The sequence below is a fragment of the Chiloscyllium plagiosum genome, unplaced genomic scaffold (assembly GCF_037043375.1).
Source record: "Chiloscyllium plagiosum isolate Xiang-an unplaced genomic scaffold, Cpla_swu_hap1 HiC_scaffold_46, whole genome shotgun sequence".
NCBI classification, from domain to species: Eukaryota; Metazoa; Chordata; class Chondrichthyes; order Orectolobiformes; family Hemiscylliidae; genus Chiloscyllium; species Chiloscyllium plagiosum.
This window is the reverse complement of record NW_028270184.1, coordinates 3,915,535-3,931,117: the sequence shown is the minus strand read 5'-3', so window position 1 is coordinate 3,931,117 and position 15,583 is coordinate 3,915,535. Positions and strand designations below refer to the sequence as shown.

The 15,583-nt window shown below is 39.4% G+C and overlaps 1 protein-coding gene across 5 annotated transcripts in view; it reads right to left on the bottom strand.

Annotated features, from left to right (window-relative positions):
* LOC122543809 (uncharacterized) overlaps positions 1–15,583 on the bottom strand; it is a 953,710-nt gene that overhangs the window by 575,863 nt on the left and 362,264 nt on the right. For 3 of the 5 annotated variants that reach the window (XM_087983745.1, XM_043682600.2, XM_043682598.2), the window contains one exon: positions 15,010–15,039. The exons of the other annotated variants lie outside the window; for them this stretch is intronic. In XM_087983745.1, the coding sequence (XP_087839871.1) occupies positions 15,010–15,039 (30 nt within the window). The remainder of the gene's footprint in view (positions 1–15,009; positions 15,040–15,583) is intronic. 5 annotated transcript variants of the gene reach the window in all.

Below are 15,583 nucleotides of genomic sequence, written 5' to 3'. Positions count from 1 at the left end.
GCAGATCAGCCATAATCACATTGCATGGTGGAACAGGCTCAAGGGCTGAATGGCCTACACCTGTTCGTATGAAACTCAAAACTATTGAGAAGCTGAATAGGGTTGAAGGTGACTGTGAATCCCAAAATAAGAGTCCACAATCTTAAAATAAGAGATTGAACATTTAGAGTTGAGATGAGGAGAAATTCCTTCACTCAAAGAATTATGAATCTTTGGAATCCTCGGCCCCAGAAGACTGTGGATGTTCAGTTATTAAGTTGATTCACGATAATGATCGATTGTTGACAGGATATGGAGGGAATTAAGGAGCATGGGGATAATAGAATTTGGTGGAATTGAAGTCAAAAATCAGCTAAGGTGCTTTCTTTAACTTTAATGAAATGTCAAAAGTCAAACAACAAGTTGGTTAAAAAGGGGAGATAGAAGTTACACAAAAGAAACACATAGCCAGTACTGCAAAATTTCTGTTTGACAAGGCTTTAATTAGCAGCTCATCAATTGTCAGCTCTGGAGATTTAGTTGAATGTTAACAACTTAATTCATTAATTTAACATATTTTGACAGGATTTCATGTAACAAGTATAAAATCACAGTGACAGTTTAAGTGATAATCAGCAACACCATGTGTTTTGAAAAGGGCAATTTAGCTCTTGCTTGATTACATTTTTTTCATTCTACTTGGAATAACAAGGAAAATAAATTGAGTAAAATAGAGTATAAGTCGAATAAGAAAGAAACACTAGTAATGTGACACCAGTTTCAAAATGAAAATAGTAAATTACTTATATCAAACTGATTCAATGTCATTCTGTGTTTCACTTAAGGTGCCTATTCTTGTTGGGGTGTCAGTCCACAGTTTTAAGTCCCATTCTATGGATTAATCTGGACAAGGAATGTCAGTTAGCTAGTTGGCTGAAGGATTCTTACAGCCAGTCTCAGCTCACCTTCTTAACTTCTGGAATTTGTGGATCAGTTATGGACTCAGACCTTAGAACTTTAGAGGACGTATTTCAATCCATATTCCAATTAATGCTCACACAACTCCAAAACACAAACACACCTTGTCGCTCTGATCAAGAACTGCAGATGCTGGAAATCTGAAACTAAAACAGAAAGTGCTGGGCTGCCAGACCTGCTGTACTTTCTGTTCTTGATTCAAGACTTGCAGGTTGGATATCAGCAATGTTTGTACAGACCAACTTTCAAACTGGATAAGGAGCAGCAACCTGGCTGGATTTCCCAGTGCCTCCCACCCCATATTCAATTGCAGTCCTTTTACGTCAACCTCAGCAGTGAACAGCTTTATCACAGACGTTGCAATCTGTTGTTTTCCTGAGGCTCAATTACACTGGCATAAACCATCAGGGAGTTCACATGATCTACCTTAAAGGATAGTTTATCAGCATCCCAGTTGTGCAGCCTCTTAATAGAATGGCAAAACAAAGAGAAAAAAGGGAAGATGTGTTTCAAATGGATGGGAAGGACATTATCTCATACTGAAAACCAAAGTATCTAAAATACAGAGCTTACAGGGTGTGCATACAAGTTACCACATTTAATGCAGTCAAATGTCACACGTTAGAAGATTATGTTAAGTACAAGGATTTTCATATGCTAAATGCACTGCCTATCACAATAATTTAACATTTAAAAATTGTCTTGTTAATGAAAATTTCAAATATATGCAAGTCAGCTTCAGACAAACACTTGGTTCCATAAGTTTTGATTGTAGTTTTGTCACTATGTTTCCTTGGATATGCTTAATACGAGAGTGATTATCCATCTTTGGTACATACAATAGGAATCTACCATCTATGTGATAATGAAACTAGTATGGTGTAAATTGTTATTTCCACATAAGATGTCTGTACCCAATTAAATGGCTGTCTGCTGCACAAGGTGCTGTGTCTGTAGAAGAACATGGTAAATTACTGTATGATGGCACTCTGTGCTTTGGGCATAAATATGTCAAAATTAATATTAGGCACACTAACATATGTACAATAACAATTGTATTAGTAAATCACTATCCCATTATTGACCTTCCAAGACTGTCCTCAAATCTCCAGTAATTAAAGATTCTTCAGTACAAGTTGCAGGCAAACCTAGGAGGGCCAGAGAAAAATATCTTCCCAAGCGCTAAACAATGTGAACCATGAGGAGAAACTTTGAAGAAATGCAGGAGAAATCCAGTGAGACCTTTCTCAGCTTCAGAAGCATCAAGTCACATTTTCCAACAAGGATCCAGATATCGAGACGAGATTCTCCTTAGAGAGTGGTGATAGGTCTATTAACAGGGATCATCGCTCATAATCATCCTCATTACTACTTAATTTTTCCTCATTAATACAGAAGTTCCTACAACTTGGATAGAAACCAAATACTGAGAATTTCTAACATGGAAATCAAAAGAGGATATCTGTCAATTCCTGCTCACTGCTTGCTCCTCCCCTCCTGGTGCACGGTGGCCAAGATACAGTGTCTCACAGCATGATCCTGAGCAGCAGCTGCATGCACTCCAAGTCCACAGTATTTGACGATACAATATAAAAGAGGAGTATGATACATGTCAGGTGACTTTTTCAAGTGAGTACCAGGCCAAATACAATAAGTTCTGGTAATTAGTTGCTTTCAAGCCTAAAGCATTATAGAAAGTGGTATTCCTCTAAAGGTCAGTACTAGTACCACTGCTTTTTTGATTTATAGATGAGATGGATACTGGAACAGAATTCTAAAATATGTTGATGATATCAAACTTGGAAATGAAGCAGACAGTGAGAAGGAGACCAATCAACTACAACAGGACATTGTTAGGGTAGGAGAATGGACAAACAAGTGGGCAGAGGAAATTAAGTGCAAAACGGTTAAGATGATGCATTTTGGTAGAAGGTGTTTGGAGACGCAGTATATATTTAATACACAGTTCTAATGAGTAGGTGGCTGCTGTGGGTAGACCCACAATGCCACTAGAGAGGGAAGTGCAGGATCTTGACCCAGAGATATTGAAAGAACAGTGATATATTTCCAAGTCAGGATGGTGAGTGGCTTGGAGGGGAACTTGCAGGGGTGGTGTTCCCATGTATCTGCTGCCGTTATGCTTCTACATGGAAGGGGTCATGGAGGTGCTTACTGAGGATCTTAGGTGAATTTCTGCAGTGTATCTTGTAGATGGTACTCACTGCTGCCACTGAGTATTGGCGGTGGAGGGAGTGGATGTACTGCCAATCAAGTTGGCTGCTTTGTCCTGGATGGTGTTAAGCTTCTTGGTTGTTGTTGGAGCTGTACTCATCCAGACAAGTGGGGAGCTTTTCCATCACACTGCTGACTTGTGCCTTGCAGATGATATACAGGCTCTGGGAAGTCAGGAGGTGAGTTACTTGCCACGGTATTCCCAGCTTTTGACCGGCACTTGTAGCTGCTGTGTTTATATGGCAAGTCAAATTGAGATTCTGGTTAATGGTAACCACCAGGAAGTTGATAGTGTCAATGGTGATTAAATTGTCAGTGGTTAAATTGTCTATTATAGGTTATAGCCTGGCATTTGTATGGCACAAATGTTACTTGTCGCTTGTCAGCCCAAGCCTGGATATTTTCAGATCTCACTGCATTTGAACATGGACTGTTTCAGTACCTGAGAAGTTGTGAATAGTGCTGAGCATTGTGCAATCATAGGCAAACATACCTACTTGTGACATTATGATAGAGGGAAGATCATTGATGAAACAGCTGAAGATGGTTGAGCTGAGAATTTAAATTTTTTTAAAAAGGGATAATGACCTGGTATCCACAGTCTGAGAAGATGGTGGAAGCAGACATGAGCAATAATTTCAAAAAGAAACTAGATAAGAACTTGAAGAAAATAAACTTGCAGGATTACGGGGACAGAGCAAGACCACGTGATTAGATCGCTTGACAGAGAGCTGGTTTCAGTTCAGTGGACCAAATGGTCTCCTTTGTCAGTATGACTCTGTAACCAAACAATGCAATTTTAAATTACTAACCAGCGACTTGATTTGGAATATCCATCCTAGGTGCATTTGTGTTTTAAATGGTATAGTCTAATCCCAGTTCAGAACACATAGCAATCCATCCTTTAAAGTTACAAAATCATTCCCTATGTTATCTAATTGCCTTCTAATTTGCATTGTTTTCTCATTCACTGTTCTCTATATTGTTGGAATCTTATAGTATAGGCCATCACTCTTCATTTTGGCTTATCAATAGTGGTATGACAAGCATATCAACACCACATCCAATTTGGTTTACAAGGAACTTCAATTGTTATAATCTGAAAGGACAATGGAAGCAGATCCATTTGTAAGGGGGACTGGATAAAAACTTGGAAAGGAAAAGATTTGCAGAGCTATAGGGAAAGAACAAAGAAGCAGAACTAATTATACAGATCTTTCAAAAAGCCAGCAAAGACTGAATGAATTATAAGCTTCTGATTTTATCTCTCAAATTATCACGTTGCTACCAAGGTGCAGCCTTACCATGTTTCATGCTCCTCTGAGGTACTTCAGAATGTTTTTCCATGTTAGAAGTACTACATAAATGTAATTTGGTTGCAGCAAATTGGTTGGCATTGCAATAGATACAGCTAACAGATCTCCACATTTAAACTTACAATGTCACTCAATGACCTTACTTCAGTCACCTCGAAAAGCACTCTATAAATTATGCTGATAATATCATTCAGTATATGGTGCAACAGTTCAGCATTTTTATATGGATTAGGAGAAATGAGACCTCAAGTTATCAGTGTGGAAATAAATGAGTTGCATTTCCTATTCAACTAATCCCACTAGATTTCTGAGTAAAACCAGTTTATAAAATCCATCCGAAAACTAATAATGGGTTGGAAAATTGAAGTTGATTCTGAGATATTATATCACAATGAAGTAGTTCACTTATGGAAACAGAAAGAGGACAAAGAACTTGGTTTGATACAGACCCTTTCATGATCCCATAGCATCCCCACCAATGAAATGCATTTTAAGCCAATGTTGTAGTGTAGGGAAAATACAACAAACACAGGTTTGAACATTGAAATAACAAAATTATATTGGCTAGATCTTGAACTTGTAATATTCAGTTACAGGAATTTGTACAAAAGACTGCTAGGACTCTGGTAATAGACATCTTCTGGATGAAAGATGGGACTCTCTAGATGGAAGCTGAAGTGTAGTCATTGATTTGCAAATAGTAATGCTTTCTAATTTGGCTTTAATTTTTACGTTAAAAGAACTCAATCATTAAAAGCAATCAATAAGCTTTGTCTCTTCTTTAACTCTTAGACACAAGATTAATAGTTCATTCTGTTGAGAACTTGATCCTGAATTACAGAAGATATTGTACACTCCTCCATGAATAAAAAAGGCAGCATTCCAGCTCAGAGGCCCAGTGAACACTATAAATTACAAATGCTTTATACTTCCATCTAAATATCACAGTGTGGAGATTCTGGGTACAGTGATAGTAAACCTACCATTCAGTCAGACACTCCACATTTCAGTGGACCTCAGGACCTGACAACCACAGAAGGTGCACCATGGCACAGCACCAACCTGTAAATCCTTGAAACAGGACCTGCAAAAGGCAATGAGAGCAGGAGAAAATTTCCGGGCCAGTCAGAATCACATCATAGCATTGGTGCAACAACCACCCTATATACAAGGCTCCTCGCACAGGCTCTTGTTACGAGCAAGTGCCATCCTCCTTTTGAGGGACCACTATATATGCAGCAAAATTTGGGTAAATTTGCTGTGCAATTAATTTTACAAACTAGCAGAAGACTATATTTGCATTCTCATCTGAAAATGGCATGTTGGAAGTTCATACGTCAAATTTACAGCTTAGAGTCAGGCTATTGACCCCAGAGAGTGTTTCTGCTCCATAGGAGACTGTGCCCACTCTCCTTCATTGGACCCTTACTCTGCAACCGTTTGTTCCTTTCTCTCTTCTGTGTTTATTCAAGCTTTTTCTTAAATGCATCTGTGCCATGTCAGAGTGAGCTCCACGTTCTTTCACGGCTCTCTGCGGAGAGAGGTTTCTCCTGAATTCCCCATTGAATTTATTGGTATTCTCCACAATTCTCTGGAAATCAATGGTATATGAAACACAGTGTGTTATTGCCAGATATTTTTCCTCTTGCTTCTTTCTATTCTGCTCCATGCTATTCAGGACTCCTTACGTGCAGCTGGTCCTCTAATACTTTGGTGATATTATTGTTCCTCAGATGCAAGTCTGGGCAGAGTGTGTTTCGGCATGGATTCAATCTTGGCAATCAGGGCAACTAAACTAAACTATGCACATGCACCTACTCCTATTATTAGGAGTCATTACCTAGTAATCAGCAGCAGAAAGATATGCCCCTTTTCAACGCAACAAGCATTACATCACGACACACAACTGAACACCGGCAGCATTCAAAACATTTTCCACCTGAAATCAGTGTACTTTTACCACAGCTGCTTTTCTTAGCTCCACCTGGGGCACAGCTATAAACATCAAGCTGGAAGCTCGTAAAACCTGACAACTCTATCAATGACTGACAACTCCAAAAGGCCCTGAATCTGAGACTATGAGGACAGATAGTCTTTCAGGTGACAAAGTTCAGAAATCACATTTCACAACTCAGTCCATCTTCTTGTGAACACCAAACTCAACGTAGCTCTGTCTATGACACGTGAAACTAGTGATTATACTGCAACTGCAATAAGATTGTATAAAGCAGGAGCTCATGACAATATTCCATCACTTATAATGCAGAAATAAATCAAATACACAGAACTGTGATTTTTGCAACAGTAGATTTAATCATTACTGAGTACCAAAGACACAAAATTTATTTCCTTTAATACTAGGGATAATCTCCCTGAGGAAATTCATTTTTTCCATCACTTTATTTCTTATGATTTACCAGGATTTGTCCTATAATTCTTACTCTGAAACCAAAAATAGTTTATTTTGGTTACAAATTGCTAAAATACTAATATAAGGCTGTTGATGCAACTTACTATTGACTTTTGTATCAGTCAAACATAGTCGCTACAGTAGCTCTACATGTAACATAGGTGAATGGCATAATACTGTAAATAAGCAGGCCACTGAGAGTGTTTCTGCTCCTCGTCTGGCAATAGTGAATCATGGTATTTACACACATCTTATATGCCACAAAGTAATGTTTATTGGGAATGTACTGTTATTGAAGAAAGCATTTTGACCTTTTCAGTACAGACCTGAAAGGTTGTGGCCAACCATCCCTTCCCCATCAATGCTACTCTCCTATACTGTGTTGGTATGAAGAAAGCAATAGGGAAAGGTGGCGCTTATTGCTTTTAGTCAGCATTTCAGTCTCAAATCATGGAAAAAGGTATAATGTAACACTGCAGGGCATTCATTGCTCTGTTCCATTGGTCTACAAGTCAATAACATCACCCTAAATCCCCAATGAATCTATCAACAAAGCAACATCATACTTATTCCTTTTATTTATTTCTGAGACATGGGCATCACTGGCTGGCCAGCATTTACTGCATGTCTCTAAGCTGTCTCTGAATGAGTGGCTTGCTATGCCACTTAAAGGGCAGTTGAGATTCAATTATATTGCCGAGGGCCTGGAGTCACATGTAGGCTGGACCTGGTGAGAATGGCAGATTTCCTTCCCTGAAGGACATTAGTGAGCCTGTGAAAAGGAGTCAAAAATTGTGGTGCTGGAAAAGTAGGTCAGGCAGCATCCGAGGAGCAGGAGAGTTGACGTTTCGGGCATAAGCCCTTAATAATCTGCAGTCCTCACTTTGTCCTAGTCACTGTGAAGAGGAGAGCCTTATTTTATGCAGAAGTACTCAGAACACACTCCAAGACCACTTCATGTGATACCATTGAACTCATTATTAGTAAAGACATCAAATAAGAATGATGATGATAAACAATTCAAATTCAATTCTCTAAAAAGGGAGAAAGGCTTAATATGTCTCCATCTACCCTCAGAGACCTGGAAGCCAGAGTACACTTTTGCAGATAAAATCCAATATTTAGCCTTATGTATCACTGAATTTAAAATTTCTTCATGTTAACCATGTGAAGCATAGCATAATAACTGTATTTACACAGAGAGGTCAAGGTCAAAAACATTTTAAAAATCCAATGGAAATAATGCTTTTAGTTTCCCTGGAAAACAATATTCAACAATTTTACAAATAAAGAGACAACCTGTTCTCCAGAATCATTATGTAAGTAAAATGCAGTCTGCTCATTACTGATGACAACATGGGTCTCTAAAGTACCTACCATGCTTTCAAAAATTAAACTTTAAGAGCCAAGCAGATCAAGTAAACTGCCCAATCTGTAGACTGAGTAAAACACTCCTTCCTTTTGATGAATCTTGGCATTTTAATGTTAAACACCTTCAAATAAAATAAAATCCAATTCACCAGACTCCACATTCTCCAAGGCCAAGTTGACAGTTGCTATCCACACAGCAGAACTCTAAGCACTAATGATAGGAATGAATGCAATAGTCCTCTATATAGTTCACAGTACTCTTTCCTGTGCAGTTTGCATCATCCTCTGCTCTATAGAATATAGTTTACATCACCCATTGCTTCTCTTGTGGACCAGTCTCTAAAGAGTATTCTGAAAGGTGAAAAACTTGCAAGCCACATTATTTTAAAATTCATTCTTGAGAAATTGGCATTCCCTGGCACTTACTGTTTATTGCTAAGAGTGGATCTTCGTCTTGAACTGCTGCAGGTAGTAATTTTTCATATTACTGAGTGGTTTGCTGGGCTATTTCAGAGTTTGTTTCACATGGCTGTGCCTCTAGAGTCATTTGCATGTTTAATTGTTTAAGGATGGCACATTTCCTTCCCTTAAGAATATGAGTGGTCCATTGGGGTTTCATGATAATCGAACAGGTCACTTAGGATTATTGAGATTCTGGTTACAAGAAAAGCATCAAATCCAAGCTTTTGATAGTTGCATTTCTTAGTATTATTCATTGTTTTACTTGTCACACTATATATTATAGCTGATTGAAAATAATTTGTCCCAATCATTCTGTCAGCAAGAAAGGAACAGATATAATTCTGTGGGTCACTGATTTATTACTGTTTATCTTGTATTGCTGCTGAAAGCCAATTTAACTTATATTAAGTTTGCTCATATTGACCACTGTAATAATGCTATGCTGCGTAGACTGGAAGATCTCAAATTCAATAAATTGCCCTTGCTGCTGTTTAGAATGTTGTTACGATTACAACTATTGCCCTGTGCTGGAGATGGGGAAAAATCTGATCCACTTCTGATCTTTACCCAGTGATTCCCAATGGAAAGTGCATGTGGTAGAATCACAATAATAATAAATCTTCATTTTTATGTTCAGCAAGATCTTATCACTTGTCATAGGTACTAGACAGGGTGCAGTTTATTGTGCAAGTGCAAACCTTCCTTAGTATTGGTTCTGAAGTTTCTTTCAGAGTTTGACTGTACCAGATAGTGGGCAAATATAATGCATACCAGTCAGCCTTCATAACTTCACCATCAAGCCTGGAACACCATTTATCGGCCATGTAACTCTCACATACAAAATGCATTCCATTTCACACATGCAATCGTGTGGTATATTTTTGAGCAAGAGCAGCTTGTACAAATAACAGAACTGGCCAGCCTAACCGAACCTCATCAATAAACGTCACTCATGGAGCCAGCACCATGAAATAAGTCAGTGCTGAGTACTGACACGGTCAGTATTGGATCTAACTATCTATAGGACCATTGATAATCCAATTATACACACCATAGAAAGGGTCCAATTTAAACAGTCTGTCAATAGTGTAAAAGTAAGTACTGGTGCTGTATTGATGTTCTGCCACTAACACACAGAATAAGTCTATAGTTTTGTCATATTTACAATCCTGCTAAAGACATGCAGAGAATAAAGATCATTATTACACCAACTCTGATTCATTTAAATCACCAGATTACATTTCTGAAAATTGAACTCATAAGCAACATTTTATCCTATTGATGTAAACACGATAAAATAAAAATTAATTTAACTGTTGTGCATGAAAGAGCAGGTTTTCTGATTAACTGATGTTGTAGTTACAAGTTCAACTGAACAGCCCAACACAAGATGCTGCAACATGCGACGTCTCCCGACTCACACACAAGTCATAGCAAAACAAAACTCATTTATATAGCAGAGCAAAAGTCCAAACTTCACAGAAACATATAAATCAAAACATTGAACTACTTTTGCAGAGAGAGAGACAGAGACAGAGACAGAGATTCAACAACACTTATATATAAAGAATCCAGATTCAAAACAATTGTTTAATTCTAATAATATGATAAATTAAAGGGTGGGTATATATACACGATTATTCCATATCACAATAAATGCATCTTAGTTTGAAGGCCAGTTTTCACTGTCAATAATGCTCTTACCTTTCGTTCAATGGAGTTAGTCATGGGTAATTGATCTCAAGGAAAGTGAGGAAAACTGGCCAAGAAACAAGATTCTAGATGACACCGCAATGAGTCTCGTGGCTGGTTGAGACAAAAAGTCAGCTGGATAGCATTAATATTACCATCTTATCTCCCAACTAAGGACAGGGTAGCTGCAGAGATTTGGGACAGGTGAAGAGGAGTCCTTAAATTACAATTAAGAAAGAGAGCTGCTCCAAACAAATGTTCTGTCATTAATAAATATGGTTAATTAGCATGTATGCAGGCCTTCTGGAACTAATAAAAGTGAAAAGATTTTCTACTTAATGTAGCAAAAGGTCTGCAGCTTAATCCGACAAAATGCAACTTCCATGAAATATATCAGTGATGCCTTCTACCTGCAACTGACTGTTCAATATTTTTCTGACAACTTTAAATCAGTAAGTCAACATTAGCCACAAATCGCATTTAATTTACCACCACTTTGAACATTTTACACACACATTTCAGTAAGTGCAACCTAGCGCAAAGCACTTGCAGGTGCTATAACTTTGAGAGATAAATCAAACCACTGTCAAACTAATTTGCTGGTCAGCAAGAAAGAGCTAAGCAATCTGCTTTATGATGTATTGCAATAATCGAAACACAAAATATATTTATTACCCTTTAATGCATATGAGGAGTATGTGAAGAAGAACAACACAAATCTTCTCCTCTACTCACTCATTTCTTCCTGCACCATAAAGATCTTTCACACTAATAAAGCAATGTTTACTGATGTTAATGAGAGTCCTAAGCAAACAGAGAGGAACCCAAGGGCCATGACTTTTTGGGGGTAAATAATCAATTTTTCCTTACCTTATCCCTACTTCATCCCCCTCTTCACTAGTTTTGCAGTCCATACAAATTTAGGTTCATTTTCTTTTACTCAAGTTGAAGCCCCTCTGCCCGCCATCTTTAAAGGAGGCATGTTTTCCTCCTTGATAACAGCTCTTTACATCCATCAAGTATATATCATTGAATGAAACATCTCAATCTGAGCTGAGAGTCGTGTGCTTGGAGTAGGTGGCAATATGATATTCAGAATTCCTGAAGGACAGTCACACAAGACTTAAAAAGACCATTTCTCTCTATACAGCCGCAGTCAAACCTGCTGAGTCTTGCCATCATTCCCAAACTTTTTTCCAGAATTTCTTGTCTTTTGCCTTGTTCTCTAATATTTCATATAAAGTTATCATGCCATGTGGGTAAATGTTGTGCCTGCAACAGCGCATTTTAATATTGATCCCATTCTTGTGAAAATTATAAATTCAATAATTACCAGAGTGTTTTTAATGCATTCTCAGAGCAACTCACAGGTATCCTGCCTACCCACAATGTTCTTTATCTCATACTCAGACACCGAGCGCCTTAAAGGAACAGAAGTTTATCTTCCTATCAAAACAATCAGGTTGCCTAGAACACGGAAGACTTTAAAAATCACACCAATCTTTTAAGGCTGGATGCTTCAGATCTGCATGCCCAAACTTTTCTATTCAAAGGTCTCAATGAAAAAGAAAATTGTGAATGAACTTTAATTGCTTATCAATTAATATATGTGCCATTGCAAGAGCAAAGCTATCCCTTAATAGCAGAGTAAAGCATTGTGCATTAAGTGACATAATACTATCCTTAAAAGGCAATGAATCATCTGATTTATGGCAAAAATAAATAACTGGGAATCTAGAATGTGCTGCACACATCCATTCCATTCAAAAATATATGGCTTGTTCTGGCCTAGCTCAAAGAATTTAAAAACATTGCCCAATCTAGAAATTTCTTCGCAAAGAACAATTTGGGCTGTTTTTTAACGGAGCCAGGGAGACTCCTTGTAGAGGTAAAAATGGTGGTAGGGTTACAATTCAAGATCCATGATTTCCAATATTCATCACTGCTTTTCAAGAGAGTCGGCTGATTTGGATTCTAAACCTAAAACCTGTGCTCCCAACCTTCCTGGCTCCAGAACAGGGGTATGCCTGTCCTTGTCCTCTGCACTTTTCATGGAGTTTGGTCAGTTTTTCAAAGAGCCAATAATGGTTTTCCTCAACACAGGTGGAAATGTCTTCTCCGTAACTACTGATCAAATCCCTCCATATTCCTAATGATTTCTATCAAGGGACATCTGTCAATGTTCTAAGGGAGAAAGTTAAAAATCCCACAACACCAGGTTATAGTGCAACGGGTTTATTTGGAAACACTGGCTTTCAGAGCACCGCTCCTTCATCAGGTAACTAGTGGGACACAAAATTTACAGCAAAAGACACAAAATTTATAGCAAAAGATCACAGTGTCATGCAGTTAGAACAATATATTGAACAAACCTGGATTGCTGACAAGTCTTTCATCTTTTAGAATGGGTTGTAGGTTGTGGTTCATTTTGTAACTCCCAGAACTTCCTTTAAGTCACATTATCGAGATAACTTAAGGTCGTATTAAAAAAAAACTGACATCTCAGCTCAGACAATACATTAAAGGTGTGAGGTTAGAGTCTGTCCTTATTCCAATCTTGAGTCACACTGGTTCTATTTCTATTGCGTGGATAGACTGCCTGCATTAACTGCCTGCAGGTAGTGTGTTTTTTGAGCAAAAATAGAATGTATCTGTAAATACAATTCTGCAAATGCAAATTCACCCCATAGACTTGTGTGTGTGTGTGCGTGCACATGTGAGGGGGAGTGGGGGGTGAGCATGTGAGGGGGATTGGGGGGGGGGGAGAGAGAGAGAGAGCGCACGTGAGTATGTGCATGAGAGAGTGAGTACACGTGAGTGTTTGTGTTTACGTGCTTGGTAGAGTGTGTGCGTAAGTGTGATGATGTATAAGCCTGTGAGAGTGTGGGGGGGGGGGTATGTGTGCGTGTCTAAGAGACAGCGGATGTATGAGAGAGGGTCTGTGTGAGTGTGTACAGTGTAGTGGGGTCACCTATAGTGTGCCATGACCCAAGGTCCTGGTTGAGGCCATCCTCATGGGTATAGAACTTGGCTATCACCCTCAGCTCGGCTACTCTGCAATGTTCTGGATTAGTGGTGCTGGAAGAGCACAGCAATTCAGGCAGCATCTGAGGAGCTTCGCCATCGACGTTTCGGGCAAAAGCCCTTCATCAGGAATAAAGACAGTGAGCTTGAAGCGTGGAGAATTAAGCTAGAGGAGGGGAGAAAGTAGCATAGAGTACAATGGGTGAGTGGGGGAGGGGATGAAGGTGATAGGTCAGGGAGGAGAGGGTGGAGTGGATAGGTGGAAAAGGAGATAGGCAGGTAGGACAAGTCCGGACAAGTCATGGGGACAGTGCTGAGCTGAAAGTTTGGAACTAGGGTGAGGTGGGGGAAGGGGAAATGAGGAAACTGTTGAAGTCCACATTGATGCCCTGGGGTTGAAGTATTCCGAGGCGGAAGATAAGGCGTTCTTCCTCCAGGCGTCTGGTGGTGAGGGAGCGGCGGTGAAGGAGGCCCAGGACCTCCATGTCCTCAGCAGAGTGGGAGGGGGAGTTGAAATGTTGGGCCACGGGGCGGTGTGGTTGATTGGTGCCGGTGTCCCAGAGATGTTCCCTAAAGCGCTCTGCTAGGAGGTGCCCAGTCTCCCCAATGTAGAGGAGACCGCATCGGGAGCAACGGATACAATAAATGATATTAATGGATGTGCAAGTAAAACTTTGATGGATGTGGAAGGCTCCTTTAGGGCCTTGGATAGAGGTGAGGGAGGAGGTGTGGGTGCAGGTTTTACAGTTCCTGCGGTGGCAGGGGAAAGTGCCAGGATGGGAGGGTGGGTATATCCTTGAAGGATGGTCACCCAAAGATCCAAGGCCGAATGTCCCTGACCGTTGAAGTGTTCCCAGACTGGGAGGGAACATCCTGGTCTGGCGATTGTTGCATGGCATCCATTCATCTGTTGTTGTAGCATCAGTTCGGTCTCGCCAATGTACCATACCACAGGGCATCCTTGCCTGCAGCGTACGAGATGGGCAACGTTGGCTGAGTCACATGAGTACCGCCGTGAAATGGTGGTATCCGTGTTGACACCCTCCAATCCATTCTAAAAAGATGAAAGACTTAACAGCAATCTAAGTTTGTTCAGTATATCATTTTAATTGCAATGACACTGTAATCTTATGCTATAAATTCTGTGTCTTATGATCCTGCCCCACTAGTTATCTGCTGAAGGAGTAGTGCTCTGAAAGCTAGTGCTTCCAAATAAACCTGCTGGCACTATAACCTGGTGTTGTGTGATTTTTAACTTTGTCCACCCCAGTCCAATACCAGCTCCTCCACACTAAGAGAGGAAAGTTAATATTGAAGGTGTGTGTGGAATCATGGTGGTGCTGAGATTTTACCTCCATGTCATACCAGAGTGGATCTTGTAGCTTCTAAGTGGAATCTTTGCATCAATTTTACTCCAGAAAAGATTTTAATACAGTCCAGGGGATTAAAGATTGGGGTTTCAACATGCACATATAAACACCCATCTAACTGACTCGATGTTTACATTATACAAAGCAGTAGGAATATCAAAGCCAAAATACTCACCTCCGCCTCCTCCCATCAGTGAAGAATTTGCTGTAAAAAAAATGAGAGAGTTAAAATATACACTCATCATAGCCTCAGCATATATTTCAACTCTCACTATCTGTAAATACAGACTGAGACCCAAATTCAAATTATGATAAACACATTGGATCTAATCACTGAATGCTAATGCATAAATTTTCATTGGGCCAAACCATCTCGCAGTAAATAGAATTCTAGCAGTCCAAAGCACTTTCAATTACATAGCACACCACATAAAAGACTTGCATTTATATCTCGCCTATCAGAATCTCAAGACGTGCTGAAGCACTTAATAATCAATGAAGTATTTTTGAAGTGGGTGCTTTCTGATAGAGAAGGAAAGGAAACCTGACTTCAAACTACCGTGAAATATTCTCACAGAATTCCTCAGGCTACTGTTACATCCACTCCCAAATTTTAATCAAAGATTTAGACACACGAAGGCTCATCTTGCAAATGGAAAGCCCCAAATGCAATGTCGTGGGAAGCTCACAGTTTTTATTATATATATGTATTCCCATTGAGCGAAAAGCAGAGATGAAAACACAATCAG